At 42.0% G+C, this 24,286-nt stretch overlaps 1 protein-coding gene across 1 annotated transcript in view; it reads left to right on the forward strand.

Annotated features, from left to right (window-relative positions):
* The first annotated feature begins 734 nt into the window (after window positions 1-734).
* The window catches only part of PRKCE (protein kinase C epsilon), a 340,355-nt gene continuing 316,803 nt past the window's right edge, over window positions 735-24,286 (forward strand). The window contains exon 1 of the mRNA XM_075863215.1: window positions 735-1,615. Within this exon, the coding sequence (XP_075719330.1) occupies window positions 1,268-1,615 (348 nt within the window). The 5' untranslated portion in view covers window positions 735-1,267. The remainder of the gene's footprint in view (window positions 1,616-24,286) is intronic.

Consider the following 24,286-nt stretch of genomic DNA (forward strand, 5'->3'; position numbering starts at 1 on the left):
TAAAGAAACATAAGGCTCCCTAGTATGGCGCTATACGGACTCTGTATGTTGCTGTCTTGAACATGGTTCTACTCACATATCAGGACACCAGTTTACTTCTTATAAAGATACTTTGATATTTGATGCCACAGGTAAGACATTTCCAAAATTAAAAACAGCAGAATTGAAAAGCACAGCATAATAAACATATAATAATAATAATAATAATAATAATAATAATAATAATATTGGAACTACTAATACTTATAATCATATTATGTATAGTGATATTATTGCTATGAACAAATAATAGTCTTGCCCTTCTATTATTATTATTGCTAGTACAATTTACATCCCATTATCAATATTATACAATACCATTGTCACATTAGAAATAATAACAATAATAATAATAATAATCTGACTATATAATAATATCACTCTCATCATTGACAGTGGTTGGAGATTCTGTTTCCTTTGCTGTGCCTCTCTGTATTTCCTGCAGTGCCATACCTGTGCGAAGAAGTAACTAAGTATCTATATAACCAGTGAAAGTGACCTGTTGTCCCGATCTGAGAGATCACCCGGATGATGATGATCCTAATAATAATATTAGTGTCTGCAGCCACTGAGGCTCCTCCAGAGAAGCCTCCATTGCCTGGATGTGTCAGCAGCCTCCTGTGTGTCTCACACACACTCACACACTCCCAGGCACACACACACTGTGACGTCTTTTGTGCATTTCCTGCATTACAAGGAGAGGGGAGGAGAAGGGGGGGGGGGGTGTTACTAATCATCAGCAGCACCAACAGCTACAGCAGCACCAGCCTTCACCAGGGAATCTGCCCACAGGTCCTGCCAGCCCAGCCCAGGCTCATGTATATTGTATGGCAGCAGCTGGAGCAGTCTCTGGGGATGTGAGCACGACCCCCGTCCTGGTGCGGATGTGAGCTCCCTGGCCGTACGTGTTGTGCGCGGACTCAGTTGAGGACTGCGGCTGCTCCATTCTCCCTGTAGGACGCTTGAGGAGGCTTCTGGCTGCAGCCGCACATCTGCATGGATGATCCCAGACGGTAGGTAGAGGACAGCACCCTACACCAGGCCGGAGCAGGGATTACATGAGGATCTCCAGAGCCTCAGCCTGCAAGAAGAGGACGCCCCCCCCCCCCCCTTCCTTGTTTTCCGTTAGAAATCCCTGGATTGAGTGGGAGTGAGCAACAGATCACAGTGGATCTTCATTGATTTACACTCGAGAGGTGGATCGGCTCTTATTAACCCCTCGCTCGCCATGGTGGTCTTTAATGGCTTGCTAAAGATTAGGATCTGCGAGGCTGTGAACCTGAAGCCCACAGCTTGGTCCCTGAGACATGCGGTGGGACCCAAACCCCAGACCTTCCTGCTGGACCCTTACATTGCAGTCAATGTGGATGACTCCAGGATAGGGCAGACCTCTACCAAGCAGAAGACCAACAGCCCAGCTTGGCATGATGACTTCTCCACGGATGTCTGCAATGGCAGGAAGATCGAGCTGGCAGTTTTTCATGATGCCCCCATAGGGTACGATGATTTTGTGGCTAATTGCACCATCCAGTTCGAGGATCTGCTGCAGAATGGGAGCCGGCACTTTGAGGATTGGGTAAGAGAGATGATGCCTGCTGCTGTAGTAGCAGGCTTTATTTTCACACACATGTCCTTAAAGCTATTGTTTTACTGCTGGAGTGTGGAGGAAATCCTCTAGTGTGGAATGACACGGCCACACATCCCTGCTCTTCCTTCTGCACACTCCACATCTCCCAGAGATCAACACATCAGATACATGGGGGGAGGGAAGGAGATCACTGAGCAACAGGGGATACCAGGGTTACACTGCTCATCTGTCTGCTTATTGGTCAACTATGGATATAAGAGCGCAGTCTTATTATATCTATTCATTTATATAGCGCCAACATATTCTGCAGTCTTGTACAAAGTTTGGTCGCACACTCTTATTTGCTTTCCATACAGTAGGGTTACCCCACTGGGGCCAGTTAACCTTAGCATGGTCTAGAAATAGATACCTTGCTCCATCCAGCATACCTGGAAAAAACACACAAAGATGAGAAGAACATGCAAACGTTGGATTTATTTTATTCATTATAGCACCAACGTATTCCACTGCGCTGTACAGAGAATGCCATCACTCACTTTGGTTGCTGTCCCCATCAGAGCTTACAATCTAAATTCCAATTTAACGTATCAGTATGTTTGAAAGGAAACCAGAGTACCCAGAGGGAACCCACACAAACATAGAGATAACATATAAACTCCATGCAGATGTTGTCCTTGGTCACATTCGATTCTTAGGACCCCAGTCATGCTAGAATGGCAGGACTGACCACTGAGCCTCCCAATATTTACTCATATTATAAATTATACCTTAAGATTTGAACCAGCGCCTTTCAGGCCCGGTCAAAATGTTTTGATTGAGAAAATTAATGAAACTAAAATAAAATATAAATGAGCAATTTTGAAAGAATATTTTGTCAGATTTTTTTTTATTCCAAATAACATGTTCCTGAAATTATATATATATAATTATTATTATTACAAGGCAAATGATTCCCAAATATTCCTTGTCTGGTCCTCTATCTTGTCACCGTTATCCCTAATTTTGGAGATGTTTGCATTGTCCTGGTTGAATATGTTGGCTCTATATAAAGAACAGGTAACAAATAAATAAATATAAGTCCTGAGTCGGCCTCTTCTGTAAAGTTGATATAAATTGTATTCAGTCATATCTGTCTATTGCAAAGCTGGGTGCATATAAGCATGTCTGCCATTACAGCTCCCACAAGGGTTGTCAACCAGATTTCTCCAACTCGTGGACTAAAAGTCTGATTATGGATGCAGCAATATGGGTGTGGGGGAAGTATTTCTTCATCACTAGGTATATTTGTCTTTCAGGAGCCTGAGAAAGCTGAATGACAACTTGCCAGTGATTGTTTCTGTAATTTTTTTTAAATTAAATGTGGACTAGGATTGAGTGTATCTGCTGATGCAGAACCTCTTGGCACAATGAGTCACCAGAAGTATTAGTGAGGATTGTCAATAAATGGAATTGTTCAGTGTAAATTAAGGACTTGATATGAGATCATGAGGGTTGGCCATGGCTGGTGCCCAGTGATGGGTCAGGTGGAAATCCTAATGCTAGATCTCATGCTCTTCCCTCTGCTCCGTGTAAAGATGAGTTGAGGGCACTGAGGACACGACTCAACCACTGTGACCCTCCGCCCTGTGTAGTAAACATGGTCATTGCTTAGAGGAATGTAAGGGATTTGACGTCTTTGGTTTGCTGCATTATTCAGACCACATTATATCCTGAGTTGTATTTGCAGATTATATCTTTATATTATGTTTTATATATATTTCATTTTATATCTGATTCACATTACAATGAATGTTCTATGTGTTTAATAGAATAAGACTTATTTTGTTACCTCATTTTATTACCCATATGGGGGGGGGGCGGGGGTTAAAAGAACAACCCCAAAAAAAAGTGAATATAAGTCAATTCTTTTCCATTTGTTTCGTAATTCTATAAGTTTCTGGAAAAGCCAGGTGACACTCAATATTCCAACTCCCTCAGAATCGTTGGTTGTCACATAGATTTCCCAGAACCAAGTCTTAGCTCTTTAAGAGAAGAGGATGACTCAAATATTGGTATTTTTTTCAAATGTAACCCCTTTAAGTGACGGTTTAATAGCCAATAATCAGATTTTATTTATAACCTTTATTGTTGAATTTTTATTTATAATTTTTTATTTATAATTCAGACAAATATAAGAAGCTTGTGAATTCTTTATTTTCATTTATGGGGTCTCTGGGGTATGACCTCTACACTTGACCACTTGTATTCCCATCATGCCTGATTGTAGGCACACTAACCTATACATTCTTTAGCATGTCATACATATATAAAGGAAGGACAAAGCATTGAAGGCTTTAAGAGACCAACAAATCCAGGAGCTAATGTAACATTTTTAGTGGCCAACAATAGGATTTTTTCCAGACATCAGTAGAAACCATCCAAACAGTTAGAACCATTTTACACAGTCCAATGATCGGGCAACGATCAGCCGATGAACGAGCAAACGCTTGCTCATCGGCTGATTGTATCGTTTATGCAGCAGAAAATATTATCGTTGTCGAAAGCACATGATGGAAATGTATGTGAACTAGCAATCGGGGTAACAATCACTGGTCCCCATACAGTACTGATCATACCTCCTTGTGAAAGGAGCAAACGAGCGCCGATCAACGAGCTGCCTCGTTGATCGCGCTTGTTTTCACGGCCCATATCAGGCTGTGTAATAGGACCTGCAGGCTCTTCTCATACTTTGTTTAAGCGTCTGATAAAACGTATGCGTTGGGAGGATTTTCCAACTAGGTCCTCTGATGAAAAGCTGCGGTGTATGCCACTGTACAGTCATACATTTCCCAATTTAGATTATGAGCTCCACTCGGGTAAGTTAGCGAAGCTAAAACCTTAGATGGAACTGCAATTTCTTTCTCATGTCAGACTGTCATACTCTTAGGGGTCCCGGAAGATGAGATTTCTGGGGCATTGACACTTGAAAGCTGCTTAAGTTAACATAAAAGAAACTCTGTGGGGTCAGATTTTAAAATTTATTTTTAAATTAAAAATCACCAGTGTTCAAAGTGTTACAGGCACGTACAGAGACCGTGAAAGAAGATCATCAATGTGAGGTCTCCATCAAGCAACTCTCTACATCTCTGCTTCCTGGACCTCTGTGACAATGATGGGCAAAATGACTTACATGGTTTAAAGTGGATCTGTCACCATTCTACGTTGCATGTATACACGGCGGCCCATCAGTCACAGGTGTTAAACTCTTTTAGTCAAATTATATTTTTTTGTGCCGTTTGGTCTAATAGTAGAGCGGACCTGTCCCTATACTATTCTGCCAGGGCTGATCGATCCGATTTAAGGTTTTCGGTAGATTTCAGCAAATTAGTGTTGTTATTTTTTTTTTATAGAATTAAAAGCTATACAATTTTCCAATATGCTCTCTGTACTAATTTCTATCGGTTTTCAAGATCTCTGCTTGTTGTTATTCAGTAAGAACATTTATTGATTACTTCCAGTGGATAAAGTTCTGTCCACTGTCATGTACATATAATATAAAGAGAATTGCTCCCCAAAATAAAAAAAGATAATTCTTCGGGTTGATCCATTAGTCCATCAAGCTGTAAAAATTGTATTCAGGCATTTTTTAGTTATATTTGTTTATAGGAAAGCCGGTGACAACCAGTATGGCCATTAAAACCAAACAGATAGGTTGTCACCCAGTGCTCCTACAGGAAACAACTCACAAACTTTGTTTTAATTGGGATTTTTCAATGGACAAGCCCAAAAATGATTTCTCTAAAGCTGCTTATAGACATTGTATAACTGCTGGCCCCCATACTCCATAACAATGTACAAATGGCCGAATATTCATGTCATGTCTATGAAGGGAGGAGGGCTGATCTACGACTGGACACCTATAGAGGTATCCTTAAAAGAAAAAAAGAGGATCAGCTGAAGGATCCATCATTTCTGATTTATTTGCTCCTAGAATGGACAGCTGGTTGGGTGTACTGGCACCCATATACATTATATTGTCAGCAGATCCCACTAAAAACCAGGACCTATGCCAACAACAGTCTAATATGTATTGGCAGCAGATAGCAGTTTGCAGATGGCACTATGACAGTATCTACAGAAGGTCTTTTGGGACAAATATATCATTATATTACAACTTTTTAGATAAATCCTAAGGGGATTTGTTTAATGGGGGAGGATTTATTAGCTTTTTGGTAATGGTCGTAACAGAGTTTGACAAAAGACTTTAGTTGCAAGTAAGACTTTGGCAGGAGCACATTTAACTTTTCTAGGGGCAAAGAATTAAAAACGATGAAAAAAATGATCACTTTGACGGCTTGACACCTGGAAATTCTCCACCACCGATATACCAATATATTCAAATTTCTGTATGGCAAAAAAAAAATAGGTCCCGATAAATCTTTACAGAAATGTGGAACTGAAAGCGAGACTGCATATTCATCTTGCAGCTCTATTGTTGCGTATCACAGTTGTGGTTTGGTCAGTGTAATGTAATAGTTTGAGCCACTTTACAAAACCTGGTTATAGCTTCCTGTCACCCAAACCACTATTTGCGGGTTTGAGTGCTCAGTGTCTGCTGGGAGCTGCAAAGTTTTATTTTACACCCAAATTGGTGTTGACACTGAGAATTTTTCAGGTCAAAACAATTAGACTATAATTTGATAAATGGGTTGTCTGACAGTCCTTTGTTATGTGTCCTATCAGGGCAGGGCAAATCCCAGGAACCAGGTAGCCAAGTCTTGTTACTATTGGCCGCTAACTTTTTGGGTGGTTTTCTATTGATGTCAATAGAAATTCTTATTTCTGACCAGTAAATTTTACCACACTTAGAGCATGCTTAGCTAAAAAGTCTCGTTCAGAGCGACTATTATCCATTGCTACTCATGACTTTGGATGACTGCAGGCATCTTTTGAAATAAATCAATATTATGCAATGCTTTCCTTTCCATGCAGCAGACAACTAAGGTTGCCATCAGGCCGATAAACCACTGGCCCAGACGGTATTTACACTGGGTGGCCAGTAAAAGTAAATCATTTTTACTGGCAAAAGCAAGTAAATAAAGTAAAAGCATAATAAAACACTGACTGCGCAGTCATGTTGCGGATATCCTTGTTTGCCAGGCCGTCCAACCCTAGGAACGTAGCAGCGTCAGGGTGAGGTCAAGTGCGAGATTGGCGCGGCGGCAGGTTGCAGCAGGTATGGCAGCAGTGAGCCAGAGACACTCACATTCAGCAGCCATACATATACACACTGCCTGCCCAGCCCTCAGAGCCAAGAGCAGAGGTCGGAGCAGGATACTGACAGTTACAGGGAGTCACCCAGAGCAGTGGTAAATCACATTCAGTGTGAAGTCATGCCCCCATTTTTAACTCCTGTTTGGGTGTATTTACACAGGCTGGTTTGTGGTGGTTTTTTTTGGGGCATGATGTTTACAAAATTGTGGCACATTTACTTGAATGGAGCTGTGCTGGAGTCCCTGTTTAGCGGGTCACTAGGAGCATGTTTTTGCAGGGGAGCTTCAGAAGAGACTAGGGATGTCACGATACCAGAATTTGGACTTTGATACCGATACTTCGTGTAGTATTGCGATTTCTATACCAATTCGATACCTTGCCAACAGTAATAAAAAAAAATAGTTCTGCCATTTTCTGATGAGGCGCGAGGTGTGATGATGAATTTAACCTCCACGTGCCTCACATTAATAGTAATTAACCCCATCAAGTTTCTCAGTCATAATGGGTTAATGTGTAAGGTACATGATGGGCACATGAAGGTTAAATTCATCATCAGTGATAGAAAGCAGTTTTTATTTTATTTTTTTTACAGCGTACACATCATAAATGACGCAAAAAAATAGTTGTGCAGGTTATTACGGCCGCGCCAATACCGAATATGTGTATATTTTATGTATTGAGACTTATTTTAATGTTTATTGTAAAAAACATGTATGATTATTTTTATTTTATTTAACATTACTTTATGTTTTTACTTTATTTTTTAAACCTTATTCCAGTACAGTATCCTGTGTACTGATAATACACAGGCAGTTGTTAGGACATACCTAGGTATATCCTAACAACAGGAAATATGGTCAGACAGCCCTGAGGTCCTTCAATGGACCCTGGGCTGTCTGCCCATATATGGTATGTCCCTCAATCGCGTCACAGGAATTCCCTGTGACGCGATCCAGGGGCATCCCACCTTCGCATTTTCCCCTGAATGCTGCAGTCAGCTATGATCGCAGCATTCAGGGGAATAGCGGCACAGATGAGAGTTTTTCTCTGATTTCCGCCGTTATAGAGCGGGGCTGTGTAATACAGCCATTGCCCCGCTCCTGACAGGAAGTGCGTGCGCGGTCAGCATGAGGTGATACGGCCGGCGCTGCACTAATGAGCGGCAGTTCAGGCACTGAAGACAGAACATAGGGGTGTTTTGTAGTGCGCCCGCCATGTTCTGTTTTCAGTGCCGCCGCTCATTAGTGCAGCGCCGGCCGCATCGCATCATCCTGACCCAGCGCACTTGTTATCAGGACTCAGGTGCGCGGCAATGACTGTATTACACAGCAGCAGCCGCGCTCTCATACATTCATGTGTTACTATACAGAGCTGTGCGGCCGCACAGCCAAGTATCGAAATACATGAAATAACAGTATCGAACCATTTGGGGATGCACAGTATCGAAACAGTATCGAAGTTTCGATGCATCGTGCATCCTTAGAAGAGACATCTGTCCCTTTGTTTTCAGGATTAGTTAGGGTGGTGCTGGAAGCCGGGTGCCAGTTGTTCAGAATGTTTTGGCATATCCAGACAATATGCCATAACATTCATAAATTCGAATACCCCTTTATCTAAGAGAATACTGCATGTTAGGCAGTATTATGAAGTGGGTGGAAACCTCCTAAAACCAATTAGATTACAGTAATTATGACCGCAGCAGGGGATGAATATGCTGATCTTGTGGGAGGCAGTGACCTGTCCACTCATGTTGTTATGTTACTGAAGACAGAGCTGCATTTTACTAGGGAACTGTCATTAAGAGGGCGGAGATAGAACAGCCTCTAACCAATTACAGCCCAGGAATGAAAGCAGAAGGTGATGAAAATGCCCATGTTGTGGGGAAAGTGACCTGTAGACTCTTGTAATCATGTTTGTGAAGACAGGGACGTATATGCCGGGAACAGTGCCAGCTAGGATTACCTGTCATAAATATGTTTATACGGTTGCTTCCATCTCAAAACATTTATGGCATATCCACAGAATACGCTATATATGACTAATAGATGCGGGCCCAACTCTGGGACCTGCACCTATATAAAGGATGGGAGTAACCCATCTAGTGAGGGGGCGCTCAGCTGTTGCTTGACCGTTTCCGTTACTCCCATTGAACAGAATGGAGAAAGATGCGCACATGCGTGTCCAACTCTCCGCATCGTCCCCGCCTGGAATCGGTAGCCATCGGCCTCCTTGCTAGGTGCAACAGGAATCGTGTGACCCCCGTTTTCGATATAAGTGTAGGTCCCAGAGCTGGGACATGCATTTATCAGAAATTTATGGCATATCCTGTAGATATGCCATAAATTTCTGAGATGGGAATAACCCTTTAAATACAAGTCTAACTCTTTTTCTTACAGGAAGACTTTTTTTTGATATCGGATTTTTTGTAAGCTTGTGATGCAGACAGATACCATGGCTACCCTGCATGTGTTACGACCTCTGCAATTACATCTCTAATGTTCCATTCATCAATAACAATGCCCAATTACTGTTTTATTCTATATAGGATTATAGATCTGCATAGTGCTTTTAAAGTTGGAGAATATCAAATTATTTTACCCTTCTGCTATCATAGGACCTTCAGTGGCACTATTGTACACATATGAAACACACAGAAACTGGTTATGTCTACAGCTTTAATGTTTTTTTAAAATCTATTTCTGCTTCTTTTCACAATCAGCAATCAGCTATAATCGTTGGGGTAAATACGACACAAAGTGCTCAATTTCCCTGCAGCGCCACCACAGGTGAAGTAAAGCATTACACTATTTACATTTACGGCTTGTCATAATTCATGGACATGTTGGGTCCTTCGAGTGAGAGACATTCCCTGTAGCCCGACAGTGTATTTGAATATTCCCACTGCCACTTTTGGGAAAAATCTCAGCTTATTGTTAATTACAAAAAAGAAAAGTTGCTTATGAAATGTTTTCATTATATCCAGCCAGCCTGTGCACATAACATGATTTAATATGTTTGAAGAGATTTTTTTAATATAGATTTTTTTGTATGAAAGGGCGTTGCTCTGATTGTCTGGTTTAGTAAAACCATCTTTAGATTCGCTACAAAGGAATTCTGATTTAATAGAGGGGAGTACTGTCTTCAGGAGACTTATCTACTGCTGTGTGAGCAGCTGGAGGACCCAATATATCTAGGCATTCTATTGATTTTAATGGGAACAATGTAATTCTTCATTTTCCCTGCAGTGGTGCTGCAGGGAAATTGAACATTTGTCGCCAGGTTCCCAGATCATAGCAGAATAAGAGGGGTACTTTCAAGAAAAAAAAAAATCGGGTCAACAAAAAATTAAGGTATGGTGGAAGTTCTATATATTGGACGTGACAAGTCCTCCATAATCATTCAATTTATTTCAGCTAGTTTTAAAGCACAACTTGTTGTCCCATGGAATGAATTAAAATATCTTCTTCTGCCAATCAATTCAGACAGGATTACTGTGCCCACTTTAGGTTACATGTACAAAGGCAGATTTTTATTTTTTATGAAATCGAGAATTTAGTCCCGTCCTCTAATCTCATATCCATTTGCAGAAGATTACGGTTTATGTTACTATCTTAGGGCCACATTGCACCATCATTTTACTGCAATCTTACAGCTACATCGGTAATGCAGCATCAGCCATTCTTCTGCGGCAGCCAGACAACCTGCATTGCATGCAACCACTTTAAAGATAGACACAATTCCATGTCATGAGTTATAATATTAAGGGCATGCCCCCACGTGGCGGATTTCCTCCGCAACTGTCCGCATCAATGCCGCACAGAATCCGCGTTGCAAATTCTGCTGCGGATCTGCCCAAAATGTGCAGTAAATTGATGCGGACTAGCTGCTGCGGACTGCGGTAAAAGTACTTCCCTTCTCCCTATCAGTGCAGGATAGAGAGAAGGGACAGCACTTTCCCTTGTGAAAGTCAAAGAAATTCATACTTACCGGCCGTTGTCTTGGTGACGCGTCCCTCCTTCGGCATCCAGCCCGACCTCCCTGGATGACGCGGCAGTCCATGTGACCGCTGCAGCCTGTTATTGGCCTGTGATTGGCTGCAGCCGTCACTTAGACTGAAACGTCATCCTGGGAGGCCGGACTGGAGACAGAAGCAGGGAGTTCTCGGTAAGTATGAACTTCAATTTTTTTTACAGGTAGCTGTATATTGGGATCGGTAGTCACTGTCCCGGGTGCAGAAACAGTTACTGCCGATCGCTTAACTCTTTCAGCACCCTGGACAGTGACTATTTACTGACGTCTCCTAGCAACGCTCCCGTCATTACGGGAGCCCCATTGACTTCCTCAGTCTGGCTGTAGACCTAGAAATACATAGGTCCAGCCAGAATGAAGAAATGTCAAGTTAAAAAAGCAAAACGCATCCGCAGCACACATAACATGTGCATGACAGCTGCGGACTTCATTGCGGAAATTAGAATCTCCATTGAAGTCAATGGAGAAATTCCGCCATGAGTCCGCAACCAGTCCGCCACTGCTCCGCAACAGACAGAGCATGCTGCGGACACCAAATTCCGCTCCGCAGCCTATGCTCCGCAGCGGAATTTTACGCATCGTCTAAACGAACACTGCTAAATTAAAGTGGAAGTCAATGGAGAAACGGCTCCGCTGCGGATTAACGCTGCGGAGTGTCCGCAGCGGAATTTAAGTGAAATTCCGCCACGTGTGAACCCAGCCTAATAATAATAATCGGCAAGGGCACAGGCTATGTAGACCTACAAAACCAAATGTATGTTTATTGTCCCAATGCATATAAAATAAAATATAGGTCGTGATTAGACATTTTTTATTGATTTGGTTCTACAACTCCAATGCAAAGCTATGTGTTTCCATGGTAACAGACAGCAAACAGTCCCTGTGTAGTCTGACCCAGCAGTCATAGGCTATGTTCACACGCTTAACAAAAAACGGTTTCAAGGGAAAACAGCCTCTCAATTTCAGCCGTTTTTTAAGCAACTTGCGTTTTTTATGGCCATTTTTGGAACTGTTTTTCTATTGAGTCAATGAAAAACGGCTCCAAAAACAGCTCAAGAAGTGACATGTACTTCTTTTTACTAAGCGTTTTTTTTAAAAACGCCTTGTTGGAATGGAACGTTGTTTTTCCCACTGAAATCTATGGGCAGATGTTTGTAGGTGTTCAGCCCCTGCATTTTTAGCAGTTTTTCGGGGTGTTTATGGCCTGAAAAACATCTGAAAATAGCCCGTGTGAACATCCCCTTACAACTATCCCCTACTTGCTAACCTACTGAATGTGCATTAACATTAAGTTGGGAACAGATGGAAGAAAGTATGACGGCAGAATCAGACTATACAGCAATTGTTGCGTGTTGCCATGGAAACGCATAGGTCTGCATAGGAGCTGTAGAAACAAAACTATAGAAAATGTTAAATTTAAACCCATTGCCATTGTGTACATAGCCTTTAGGGTAAGTTCACACGTAGTGAGCAAAATACGTCTTAAAATACAGAGCTTTTTTCAGGCGAAAACAGCTTCTGATTTTCAGACGTTTTTGTAGCGGCGTATTTTATGGACGTTATTGGAGCTGTTTTTCAATGAAGTCAATGATAAACGGCTCCAAAAACGTCGCAAGAAGTGACATGCACTTCTTTTTCGCGGGCGTCTTTTTACGCGACGTCTTTTGACAGCGACGCGTAAAATTACACCTCGTCTGAACAGAGCACCTTAAAACCCAATGAAAGCAATGGGCAGATGCTTGTAGGCGTAATGGAGCCGTTTTTTCAGGCGTAATTTGAGGCGTAAAACGCCCGAATTACGTCTGAAAACACTGCGTGTGAACATACCCTTATAGAGGTAGTCTCAGTAAAATAACCCCCTTCCATATACCCTAGTAGGGTATTTGGACATCATAAGTGGGGGTTCATTTTTATTGCCGCCGTGTGACACTCCTTTTCAGCTACTGCAGGGGAAATGTATGGCTATGCTCAGCTTTCTCCAGGGATAACAGTTAAAGAGGGAGGCTCAGAAGCTGGACCCACGGCGATCAGTCGGTCGGCTTCATTTTAAATGGGGTTTTCGTCATGAGACTTCTTTAATTTTGGTGCTTGGATGGCATGGCAAAAATCTGAAACATGATTGAATTTGTAATTGTGCTGTTCGTATTGTGATAATTCAATACGCTAACATAATGCAGTAAGTTTACCAGCAGTCCTATGTAAAACCACACAATAATATATGATGATATCACATTCACTTTTCTTTTAAGGTTCCATGTATTTCATTAAATGGGATGCAGAATTGAGGTATATATATTTATACTCCCGGGTAATGCTCTAATGTATTTGTTTTATTAAGAAGATCTACTGCATGGAAATGTAACGTCAGTCGCATTTATTTGCCATGTTAGACGCCCACAGGTCATGGATTTTCTTCCCTGGTGTTTGGGAATTGTATATGACTAATTATGAAGCAAAGTACAAGCCAGACTGCCTGCTGCAGGACATTAGTGTCCAATGCTTGGAAGAAAATCATGAATATGAGCACAAATGTGACTATGTAGATGTGCGCTGGAGCTGCTTTATTCTTAACCGTATGCATTTCCAGCGATTATAAAGATCTGTAAATAGGACACTTGTGAATTGCTGCTGATTATTAAGGCTAAGTTCACACTTGCGTTGTATAATCCGTTACCCTGATCTCTTTTTAGATCAAAATAATGGATAAAATATGATCCGTAAAAAATCCCATTGAAATCAAAATTTACATTGGCATCAATGATAAAAATAACCCATCTGTTAAGGCTTCGTTCACATCTGCGTCCGGGCTCCGTTCATGGGTTCCATCTGAGATTTCCGTCAGGGGAACCCATGAACGGAACCCTGACTGAAACAAATGGAAACTATTGACGTTTTGACGGAATGAATAGCGCAGTCGACTGAGCTATTCATTCCGTCAAAACGACGGAACCCTTACACACTGGTGACAAACGGAAGCCATTTGCACCGGATCCGTCACCATTGAAATCAATGGTGATGCAAACTGAAACCTATGGTTTCCGTTTGTTTCAGTGACGGAAAGCTCAGACGGAACCCCTGAACGGAGCCCTGACGCAGATGTGAACGAAGCTTAACAGAATCCGTTTGTAATCCGTTTGCATCCGTTATTTTTATTTCAATGGGATTTTTACCTGAACTGTTTTTATTCCTATTCTGATTTAAAAATGGATCATAGTAATGGAATATATAACACAAGTGTGAACTTTTAGATCATTTATAACTGCAGTGCAGCTAAATGAGCCATTAGACATTTCTTGACTGATTCCATCATTTCTTGTGGTTCCGCTGACAACCTGATGTCTATGGAGGCCTTAGATATTGTCTGTAGATTGATGCCATCTGCAGTAAATATGTAATATCTTTCTTGAAATTCAGATAATAGCCATTCTGCCATGTAGTACACACTCCAGGGACCGTAATGCTCTGCGGACACTACAAGGCGCCATAGCTGGGAGACTTCATTCCTGTTTTCAATATGTCACATGAAGACCCCAGTATAAGCATTGATATTTAAAATCTGGTTACAAGTAGGATTTTCACAGCCAGAGAAATCAATACAATCAATTGTTGATCCTCATAGCGTGTCTAAATGTGGCCCCCCGTTTTGGTGTTGAAACGCCACTCCAGAAATATTCCTTGTATAAAAAAAAAAAAAGGGTAACATGGCTGGTAACCCTTCCACTTGTTAGCTGGAATTTTAACAAGTGTGGAGTAGGGAGCTCTGTGAAAAGTCATCAAGGAGATGGGGCTGATCTGAGCTGTGGACCCCAAAAACTTCAAAGTGATCTACCATGGATGTCAATCATATAAAACAAACCTAGCTATTACATATCCCAAATCTCTCTCTCTCCTCTGGTGTTATTACTTATTGGTGCTCAAGGTTCATGATCCTACATTCAGACACCAAAAACAATTATCATTGGTCAATCATTAGTCAATTAAGAGGATTGGAATTGGGATTTTAGCAATTTCTCCCTCTCAGTAATGCACTCATTTGGGGTCTACCGCTGCCAAGAAGACCAGAAATGACCACTGACTGGAAGCTTCATGGATCTCAGTTCTTGCACCTCTGAAAAATATCTGTCGCTGACGGCTCCACCAGTTGTCTTTACTCTACTGTTCGCTGATTGAAATGAAGTCATGGACAGTTGGTCCGACAGTCATGTTTCCAGTCAATTCTGGTCAGCCATTATAGCTGAAGAGCGATTGAGGAAGGAAATATCACATCTGACTTTTTCACAATACAGAACCTGTGGTGAGCACTATTCAAGTTGGCATTTTCCATTTTTTGGGTGGCATTGCACCTTATTTGATGGCTGTTTTGGGGAATTCCCTGGTTCATCCATTTTTTCTCAGGGTTCCATTTACTTGATCTGGCAGATATTTTTTCCGGAATTTTCATCCCCTCTTTAACATTCCCACCTTAACAGCAATAAAGTCTCGTCCTACATCATAAATTTTGTTGTCAATTAATGATATGATCCAGGTTGAATACAGTATGTCTGCAATAGTGAATAGGGGTAAACATAAATAACTTGAAAAATGTGCTGCCTCAACTGAAGATTGGGAAAACGATAGAAATTTACAGCAGCCGAGGGGTTACTCACACTGTGTCGGTGCTTAGATCCCTTATCGTAATTTAATAACCGATCACTCGACTTTCAGACACATTCCAAAGGCAGTTTATGATCTAGCTGAGGTCGTTGCAGGTAACCCTGGACGTACTATTAAGACCACTATCAATGTGAGATTTTATCACCCTATAGTACAATGTAGTTGATTTGTCTCCAATAAAAGTAATAGACATGACTCTTGAAGGATGCCAAGTGTCAGGAAATGTGCCTAGTTACACACGGATACTTCCCATCTACTATATTTTTGCAAAAATAAGTCCGTTTTGTTATCCAAATGCAATAGATGGGTGACATCTTCTGTGACTGTTAAGCCTCGTTCACATCTGCGTTGAATGCTCTATTAGGGGCCTCTGTCGCTGATCCGGCCGAGAATACGGGAAAAGATAGCACAGCATTCTACGCTATTGTTTCCGGTTAAACTGTTCTCACCCTGATGGAAACCCGACGGAACTTATTGACGTCAATGGGTTCAGTCGGCCACTGGTGGTGTCCGTTGTGTTACGGTATCGGTGTTTCCGGTTTTTCCCTTGTTCTGCTCCTTTGAAGGAGCAGAACAGTGGAATGAGTAACGCTGGTGTGAACCCAGCCTTAGAGCGGCATGAAATAAAAAAATATTACAAAATAAATATTGTTGTTTTTGTTTTCTTGGGATGAAATGTTCTTAAAGTTTAATGCACACGGTATTACAGCATGCACAGATCCTGTACAGCAGAACACGGAGTCCAAACTGGTTCGTATGGATCTGTAAGGAAAAACCTTTGTAAAATTTAAGCCACACAGAGTATTGTCTTATAGCAGGCTATGGGTGCAATATTACGAATCCATACAACAGATCCTCAGTGTGACCGTGTGCATGGGACCTTTAGGACGATCTTTCAGCACTCCTGACATACCTTTTGCTTGTATTTCACATACAATATAAATTGTGGAGCATCTTTTCTTAGTGCTGTTACTCTGTTATTCCTCCTGGAAATGAATGAATGAATAAATAAAATTCACAAGTGGGCGTTAGCAATCCCCTTTGTGTCCCTACTATCAAAATGCAGAGAACCTACAACATCCCTTCTTTTTGCCAAAGCAACAGTATACAAAAGACAATGTTTCCAAGTGGGTCATATATCTAGTTACTTGGATATATTGTCTTTTGTACCTTGTTGCATTGGCAAACAGAAGGGTTGTTGTAGGTTATCCATATAGATCTCCATATGGGTTTCCTTTTTTTTGTTTTTGAGGTCATGGGGCCTATTATCCATGATAGGTTTATACTATCAGAATGCAATATATTGTTCTGACAGTAATTCTGCTTCAATGGCCTTTGTATAGGGACAGAGGACCTCCATCAGTATATCTTTATAGTAAACTATAGTTACATCACACAGCGCCTCACACAGCGGTTACCCGCCAATCTTACAGCGCCAGCCACGCAGGACCAGCATTGACTAAAGTGCCTGAGGAAGGTCAAGGTGTTGACCGAAACGTCGCACTGTCACTGGCTACAAATAAATAAATTATTTGCTTGGATAAATAATTCCATATTGGTGTGCATAGTACTTATTTTCTCTACTGGATCGAGTTGGGCCCCTACTCATGCACCCACACCATTACCTAGTGCTATCCGAACCTTGTAACTAACTATAGTTACATCACGTTACCTTTGTTTAAAAAGCACGGCTGTGGTTCATGTGCTGAGCTTTCTCCAGATAAAGACAATGTACTTATTTACCTATACTTCCTATTTAACCCTCGGTAAATGTCGCTATAGAGACAGGTAGGACAATGTTCTGCTGCCAACTTCCTCTTCAATATTGTTACATGTTGCCACGCGATAATAAAGTGTGATTAGTAGTTCTACCCTCTCATTGGCGCTGCTGTAAAGCCTCCGGTTAGGCCCAATAGGCCAGGGTCACTCAGAGACATTAAAGAGGCTCTGTCACCAGATTTTGCAGCCCCTATCTGCTATTGCAGCAGATCGGCGCTGCAATGTAGATTACAGTAACGTTTTTATTTTTTAAAAACAAGCATTTTTGGCCAAGTTATGACCATTTTTGTAGTTATGCAAATGAGGCTTGCAAAAGTCCAAGTGGGTGTGTTTAAAGTAAAAGTCCAAGTGGGCGTGTATTAGGTGCGTACATCGGGGCGTTTTTAATACTTTTACTAGCTGGGCGCTCTGATGAGAAGTATCATCCACTTCTCTTCAGAACGCCCAGCTTCTGCCAGATCACGCTGTGACGTCACTCACAGGTCCTGCATCGTGTCAGACGAGCGAGGACACCGGCACCAGAGGCTACAGTTGATTCTGCAGCAGCATCAGCGTTTGCAGGTAAGTAGCTACATCGACTTACCTGCTAACGCCGATGCTGCTGCAGAATCAACTGTAGCCTCTGGTGCCGACACGATGTAGGACCTGTGAGTGACGTCACAGATCTGCACTGCCAGAAGCTGGGCGTTCTGAAGAGAAGTGGATGATACTTCTCATCAGAGCGCCCAGCTAGTAAAAGTATTAAAAACGCCCCGATGTACGCACCTAATACACGCCCACTTGGACTTTTACTTTTAAACACACCCACTTGGACTTTTGCAAGCCTCATTTGCATAACTACAAAAATGGTCATAACTTGGCCAAAAATGCTCGTTTTTTAAAAATAAAAATGTTACTGTAATCTACATTGCAGCGCCGATCTGCTGCAATAGCAGATAGGGGTTGCAAAATCTGGTGACAGAGCCTCTTTAAGTCCGGATGAGAAACCCATCAAATATCACAACCTAAAAATTCACAAAAATAGTGGAGCTCAACCTACCGCATTATAGGGACTTCAGATCCAGCCCTTGACTCCTTCTGAGGGCTTCCCATTACTGTCCAGGTGCAGCCACCTCCATGCTACCAATGGAAACATGGGATTTGTTCCTGGTATCAAGTTGGGGTCAGTAACAGACTAAAGGCCCTTTTCACTGGGCAATTATCGGGCAGACAAGCGTTCGTTGCCGATAATTGCCCTGTGTAAAAAGAGCAGCGATCAAATGAGCAAACGCTCGATCATCTGCTGCTTGTATCATTTTAAAAATGGTAATATCATTGTGGGCAGCACATCTCCCTGTGTAAACAGAGAGACGCCCTGCCGACATGATAATAATGCATGGGGACGAGCGATCAGAGTAACCAGCACTCGTCCCCATCCATAGCTCCGTGTGACAGGAGCAAACGAGCGCCGATCAACGAGCTATCTTATTGTTTGTGGCTCGTGGCATCTGCCAAAATTGGTCGGTGTAATATGGCCTTAATAACCTCCATCCATCCATACATATGCACGTCCACTCAATGCATTGTAAAGTTTGTCATCAGGACACAAAGAACATATTAATAAGGTCTAATAGGACATTTGTGGCTCAACCCATAAGTGACACAAGATTGGCTTTAAAGTCAGCTCCAAATGGGAGCGTCTTCTGCCGGACCTTTGGAGCTCATTATTGTGTCATATCCTGGGTCCATCGGAGGATCCTCTGGTAGTCTGGTGGGTAAGTCTACCCTGGACAGGGGGTCCCAGCGGTCAGACTCTCACCAACATTTTTGGCTGATACTATCTCTGCGCCATGAATTTGGATAATTAAATAATTCTATTAAAGGGTTTTCCGACTTATTCAAAATAGTAGCCAAGGAAGAACCAAAAAGTAGAAAAATCCTAAGAACTAAAAAACCCAAGCAGTACTACATGTGAAGAACATGCATTTGGTTGCATTTTGCATTTGTACGTTCCCTCCAAATACAAAGGGACAGTGCATACAAAACCAAAGCAGGGACTCAAAAACTCTGAATGCCCTTCAGCACTGCGCTAATAGGAATTCATAGTCCTTCATTGTTCTACAGGTAACATCTGGCTGTAAAATGCTGCTCCAAATACAACATAGCCCTGTGTGCTGCCAATGTGCGAAGATACCAGATACCAGGGCCACAGTGTGTGAGTACAAAGAGACGGATGATTACAGTTAACGTCTTATCAATATTGATTTTGGAGGAAAAATACATCCGAATGGTAACCACAACTGGCCATTGTTTGAGTGCCATTATTGTGCCCTGTCAACTGTTAGGCCAAAGCCGATGGAGCTACCGGACAGTCCTGTGTATGGACAGGGATCACTGACGACTAGGAGAAAGGTCTCTCCTTCACACAATGGATTATTTCATCTGGGTTACAGGGCACTAATGCTCCATGTTATTTACAGGAATAACAATCACGGCCCATTAGATTGGTCAAAGTTCCTCATAGTAAGACTTCTGAATGTGGTTGGGATGATCATTGAGATGACTACACATGCGCAACCTCCTCCCTAATCAAATCAGTGGGAGTTCTGAAAATTATTCTTCATGAAAATCAGCTCCAGTAGTGGCGGAGTTGACTAATCTTTATGCAGTGTCTATTTACATTTTTCCCCCGTTTATTACCTGATGCTTATATAGCGCCAACATATTCCATGGCATTGTACAGAGACTGTCATCACTCCCACCTCAATCCCTGTCCCCAAGTCATAATCGGCTCTTATTGCTAAAGCTTTCTAAAAGAAGAATCATGTAGTTTACTATTGGCAACACCAGTCTAAGGCCTCATGCACACGACCGTGTTTTTGCGGCCGCAATTCCCCCGAAAATCCACGGGAGAATTGCGGCCCCATTCTTTTCTATGGGGCCGTGCACACGACCGTAGTTTTTGCGGTCCGTGCACGGCCCGGGAGCCCGGACCGCAGAAAGAACGGGCATGTCTTATTACGGCCCGGTTCTGCGGTCCGGGCTCATTGAAAACAATGGCCGCGGCCATGTGCATGTGCGGGCGGCCTGCGGCTGACAGTCCGCTGACAGTCCGCAGCCGGCCGACCCGAAAATCACGGCCGTGCACACGGCTACGGTCGTGTGCATGAGGCCTTACTTTTAATATTCTCACCACTTTTTTTATTTTTATAAATCCCATTTGAATAGATAGATAGATAGATAGATAGATATGACATAGACGATAGATAGATAGATAGATAGATATGACATAGACGATAGATAGTTACATAGTTACATAGTTACATAGTTAGTACGGCTGAAAAAAGACACATGTCCATCAAGTCCAACCAAGGGAAGGGAAAAGGGAAGGAAAAATTTCTACACATAGGAGCTAATATTTTTTTGTTCTAGGAAATTATCTAACCCTTTTTTAAAGCCATCTACTGTCCCTGCTGTGACCAGCTCCTGCGGTAGGCTATTCCATAAATTCACCGTTCTTACTGTAAAGAAGCCTTGTCGCCTCTGCAGCTTGAACCTTTTTTTCTCCAGACGGAGGGAGTGCCCCCTTGTTTTTTGAGGGGGTTTTACAAGGAACAGGATTTCACCATATTTTTTGTATGTGCCATTAATATATTTATATAAGTTAATCATGTCCCCCCTTAGTCGTCTTTTTTCAAGGCTAAATAGGTTTAATTCTTTCAATCTTTTCTCATAACTTAAATTCTCCATGCCCCTTATTAGCTTCGTTGCTCTTCTTTGTATTTTTTCCAACTCCAGGGCATCCTTTCTATGAACTGGAGCCCAGAACTGAACTGCATATTCTAGATGGGGCCTCACTAATGCTTTGTAAAGTGGCAATATTACATCTCTGTCCCGCGAGTCCATGCCTCTTTTAATACACGACAATATCTTGCTGGCCTTTGAAGCAGCTGATTGACACTGCATGCTGTTATTGAGTTTATGATTTACAAGAACACCCAGATCCTTCTCAACAAGTGAATCCGCCAGTGTAGCTCCCCCTAGGACATATGATGCATGCAGGTTGTTGGTACCCAGATGCATAACTTTACATTTATCTACATTAAACTTCATCTGCCAAGTGGACGCCCAAACACTTAGTTTGTTTAAATCTGCCTGTAATTCATGAACATCTTCCATAGTCTGAACTATATTACATAGCTTGGTGTCATCTGCAAAAATAGAAATAGTGCTATTAATCCCATCCTCTATATCATTAATAAATAAGTTGAATAATAGTGGTCCCAGCACTGAACCCTGGGGTACACCACTTATAACCGGTGACCATTCAGAGAAGGAATCATTGACCACAACTCTCTGGATACGGTCCTTGAGCCAATTCTCAATCCAATTACAAACTATATTTTCTAAACCTATAGTCCGTAATTTACCCATTAGGCGTCTATGGGGGACAGTGTCAAATGCCTTTGCAAAGTCCAAAAACACTAAATCCACAGCGGCCCCTCTGTCTAGACTTCTGCTTACCTCTTCATAAAAACAGATTAGGTTAGTTTGACAACTTCTGTCCTTAGTAAAACCGTGCTGGCTGTCACTTATAATGCTATTTATTGTCACATAATCCTGTATATAGTCCCTCAATAGCCCCTCAAACATTTTCCCCACGATGGATGTTAAGCTTACTGGTCTATAATTACCCGGGGAAGACCTAGAGCCCTTTTTGAAAATAGGCACCACATTTGCCCTGCGCCAGTCCCTTGGCACTATACCAGTCACTAGAGATTCTCTGAATATTATGAAAAGGGGGACAGAAATAACTGAACTAAGCTCTTTAAGAATTCTAGGGTGTAACCCATCTGGTCCCGGAGCCTTGTGCACATTTATTTTATTTAATTTAGCTTGGACCATCTCTACATTCATCCAATTCAGTATATCAGCCGATATATTAACAGCACTGGCACCGGCTACATCAGCTGCTCTTTCTTCTGTTGTATATACAGAGCTAAAGAACCCATTTAGTAACTCTGCCTTCTCTTGATCCCCTGTGATCAACTCCCCATTACCATTATCTAGGGGTCCTACATGTTCAGACCTTGGCTTTTTTGCATTTATATGCTTGAAGAATTTTTTAGGATTTGTTTTACTATCCTTGGCCACCTGCCTTTCATTTTGTATTTTTGCTAATTTTATTACATTTTTACAGATTTTATTAAGCTCTTTATATTTTACAAAGGCTACAGCTGTACCCTCAGATTTGTATTTTTTAAATGCCCTTTTTTTGTCATGTATTGCCCCTTTCACAGAAGGTGTAAGCCATGTGGGGTTTAATTTGAGTCGTTTATACTTATTACCTGTAGGAATACATTTTGCACTATAATAACTCAAAGTAGATTTGAAAATCTCCCATTTATCATTTGTTCCATTATTTGACATTAGTTCTTCCCAGTCCATATCCTGAATTGCAGCCCTCATCCTGGGGAAATTGGCTTTCTTAAAATTAAATGTTTTTGCCCTCCCAGCCTGCGTTTGTTTTTTACAGTATAGGTAAAATGTAACTATATTGTGATCACTGTTACCGAGGTTTTCACGAACATTGACATTCCCAACAAGATCTGCATTATTAGAAATGACCAGATCCAACAGAGCTTCACCTCTAGTCGGGTCTTCCACAAACTGGCCCATAAAATTTTCCTGCAACAGGTTGAGGAAATGTCTCCCCTTTGCAGTTGAAGCCGAACCATGACACCAATTAATATCCCGGAAATTAAAATCTCCCATTATCACTACAGTACCCGCCTGTGCAGCCCGCTCCATCTGTTTATATAGCTGAACTTCCATCTCCTCAGTTATATTGGGGGGTCTATAGATTACACCAAAAGTAATTTTTTCAGTGTTTACCTCCCTTTCTAGTTCCACCCACAAGGTTTCAACCTCCTCACAGTCTTCACCCACTATTGTCTCTTTCACACTCGCCTTCATATCACTTCTCACATACAGACATACACCACCACCTTTCCTATTTGTCCTGTCTTTACGAAAAAGTGTAAAACCCTGTAGATTTACAGCCCAGTCATGTGAAGAGTCCAGCCATGTTTCAGCAACACCAACTATATCTATATTTTCTTCCAGTATCAAGGCCTCCAGCTCCCCCATTTTACTTGCTAGACTTCTGGCATTTGTGAACATACACTTTAACTTGCCTGTCAGTTTTTCACTTTTATTATCAGAAATGTGATTTGACATTAATCGGTCCTTTTTATTTACACTGATGTTTTGTAACGAAAGGATCTCCTTATCCTGTTGTCTAGTCCTCTCCCCACATTCTGTTTCTCCCCCCACCAATATAGTCTGACCCCTCTCTAACCTGGCTACCCCTTTTTTTTCTACATTGACCTCCCTCCTCAGCCCTAGTTTAAATACTCCGCCACCCCAGCTAGAATTCTCTCCCCCAGCACAGCGGACCCCCTTCCATTTAGGTGCAAATCATCTGCAGAATACAGTTTGTACCCCAATGAAAAGTCAGCCCAGTGCTCTAGGAACCCAAATCCTTCTCCTCTACACCAAGACTTCAGCCATGCATTTAACTCCCTAAGCTCCCGCTGTCTTTCCTGTGATGCGCATGGCACAGGCAGTATTCCTGAGAATACAACCTTGGAGGTCCTTCCCTTCAGCTTGTAGCCTAGTTCTTTAAAATTATTCTTAAGGCTCCTCCACCTACCATTTATTCTGTCGTTGGTACCGACATGGACCACGACAGCTGGATCATCACCAGCCCCTCCCAGCAATTTGTCCACCCGTTCCACCACATGCCGAACCCTGGCACCAGGGAGACAGCAAACCATTCGGTTGAGGTGGTCTTGGCGACAAATAATTCTATCCGTCTTCCTGATTATAGAATCCCCTACGACTATCAATTGTCTTGGCTTACCTGCATTACCATCCCGCCGACTACTAGCTGGGCTGTTCTCC

This window comes from Rhinoderma darwinii, chromosome 4, assembly GCF_050947455.1.
Source record: "Rhinoderma darwinii isolate aRhiDar2 chromosome 4, aRhiDar2.hap1, whole genome shotgun sequence".
NCBI lineage: Eukaryota > Metazoa > Chordata > Amphibia > Anura > Rhinodermatidae > Rhinoderma > Rhinoderma darwinii.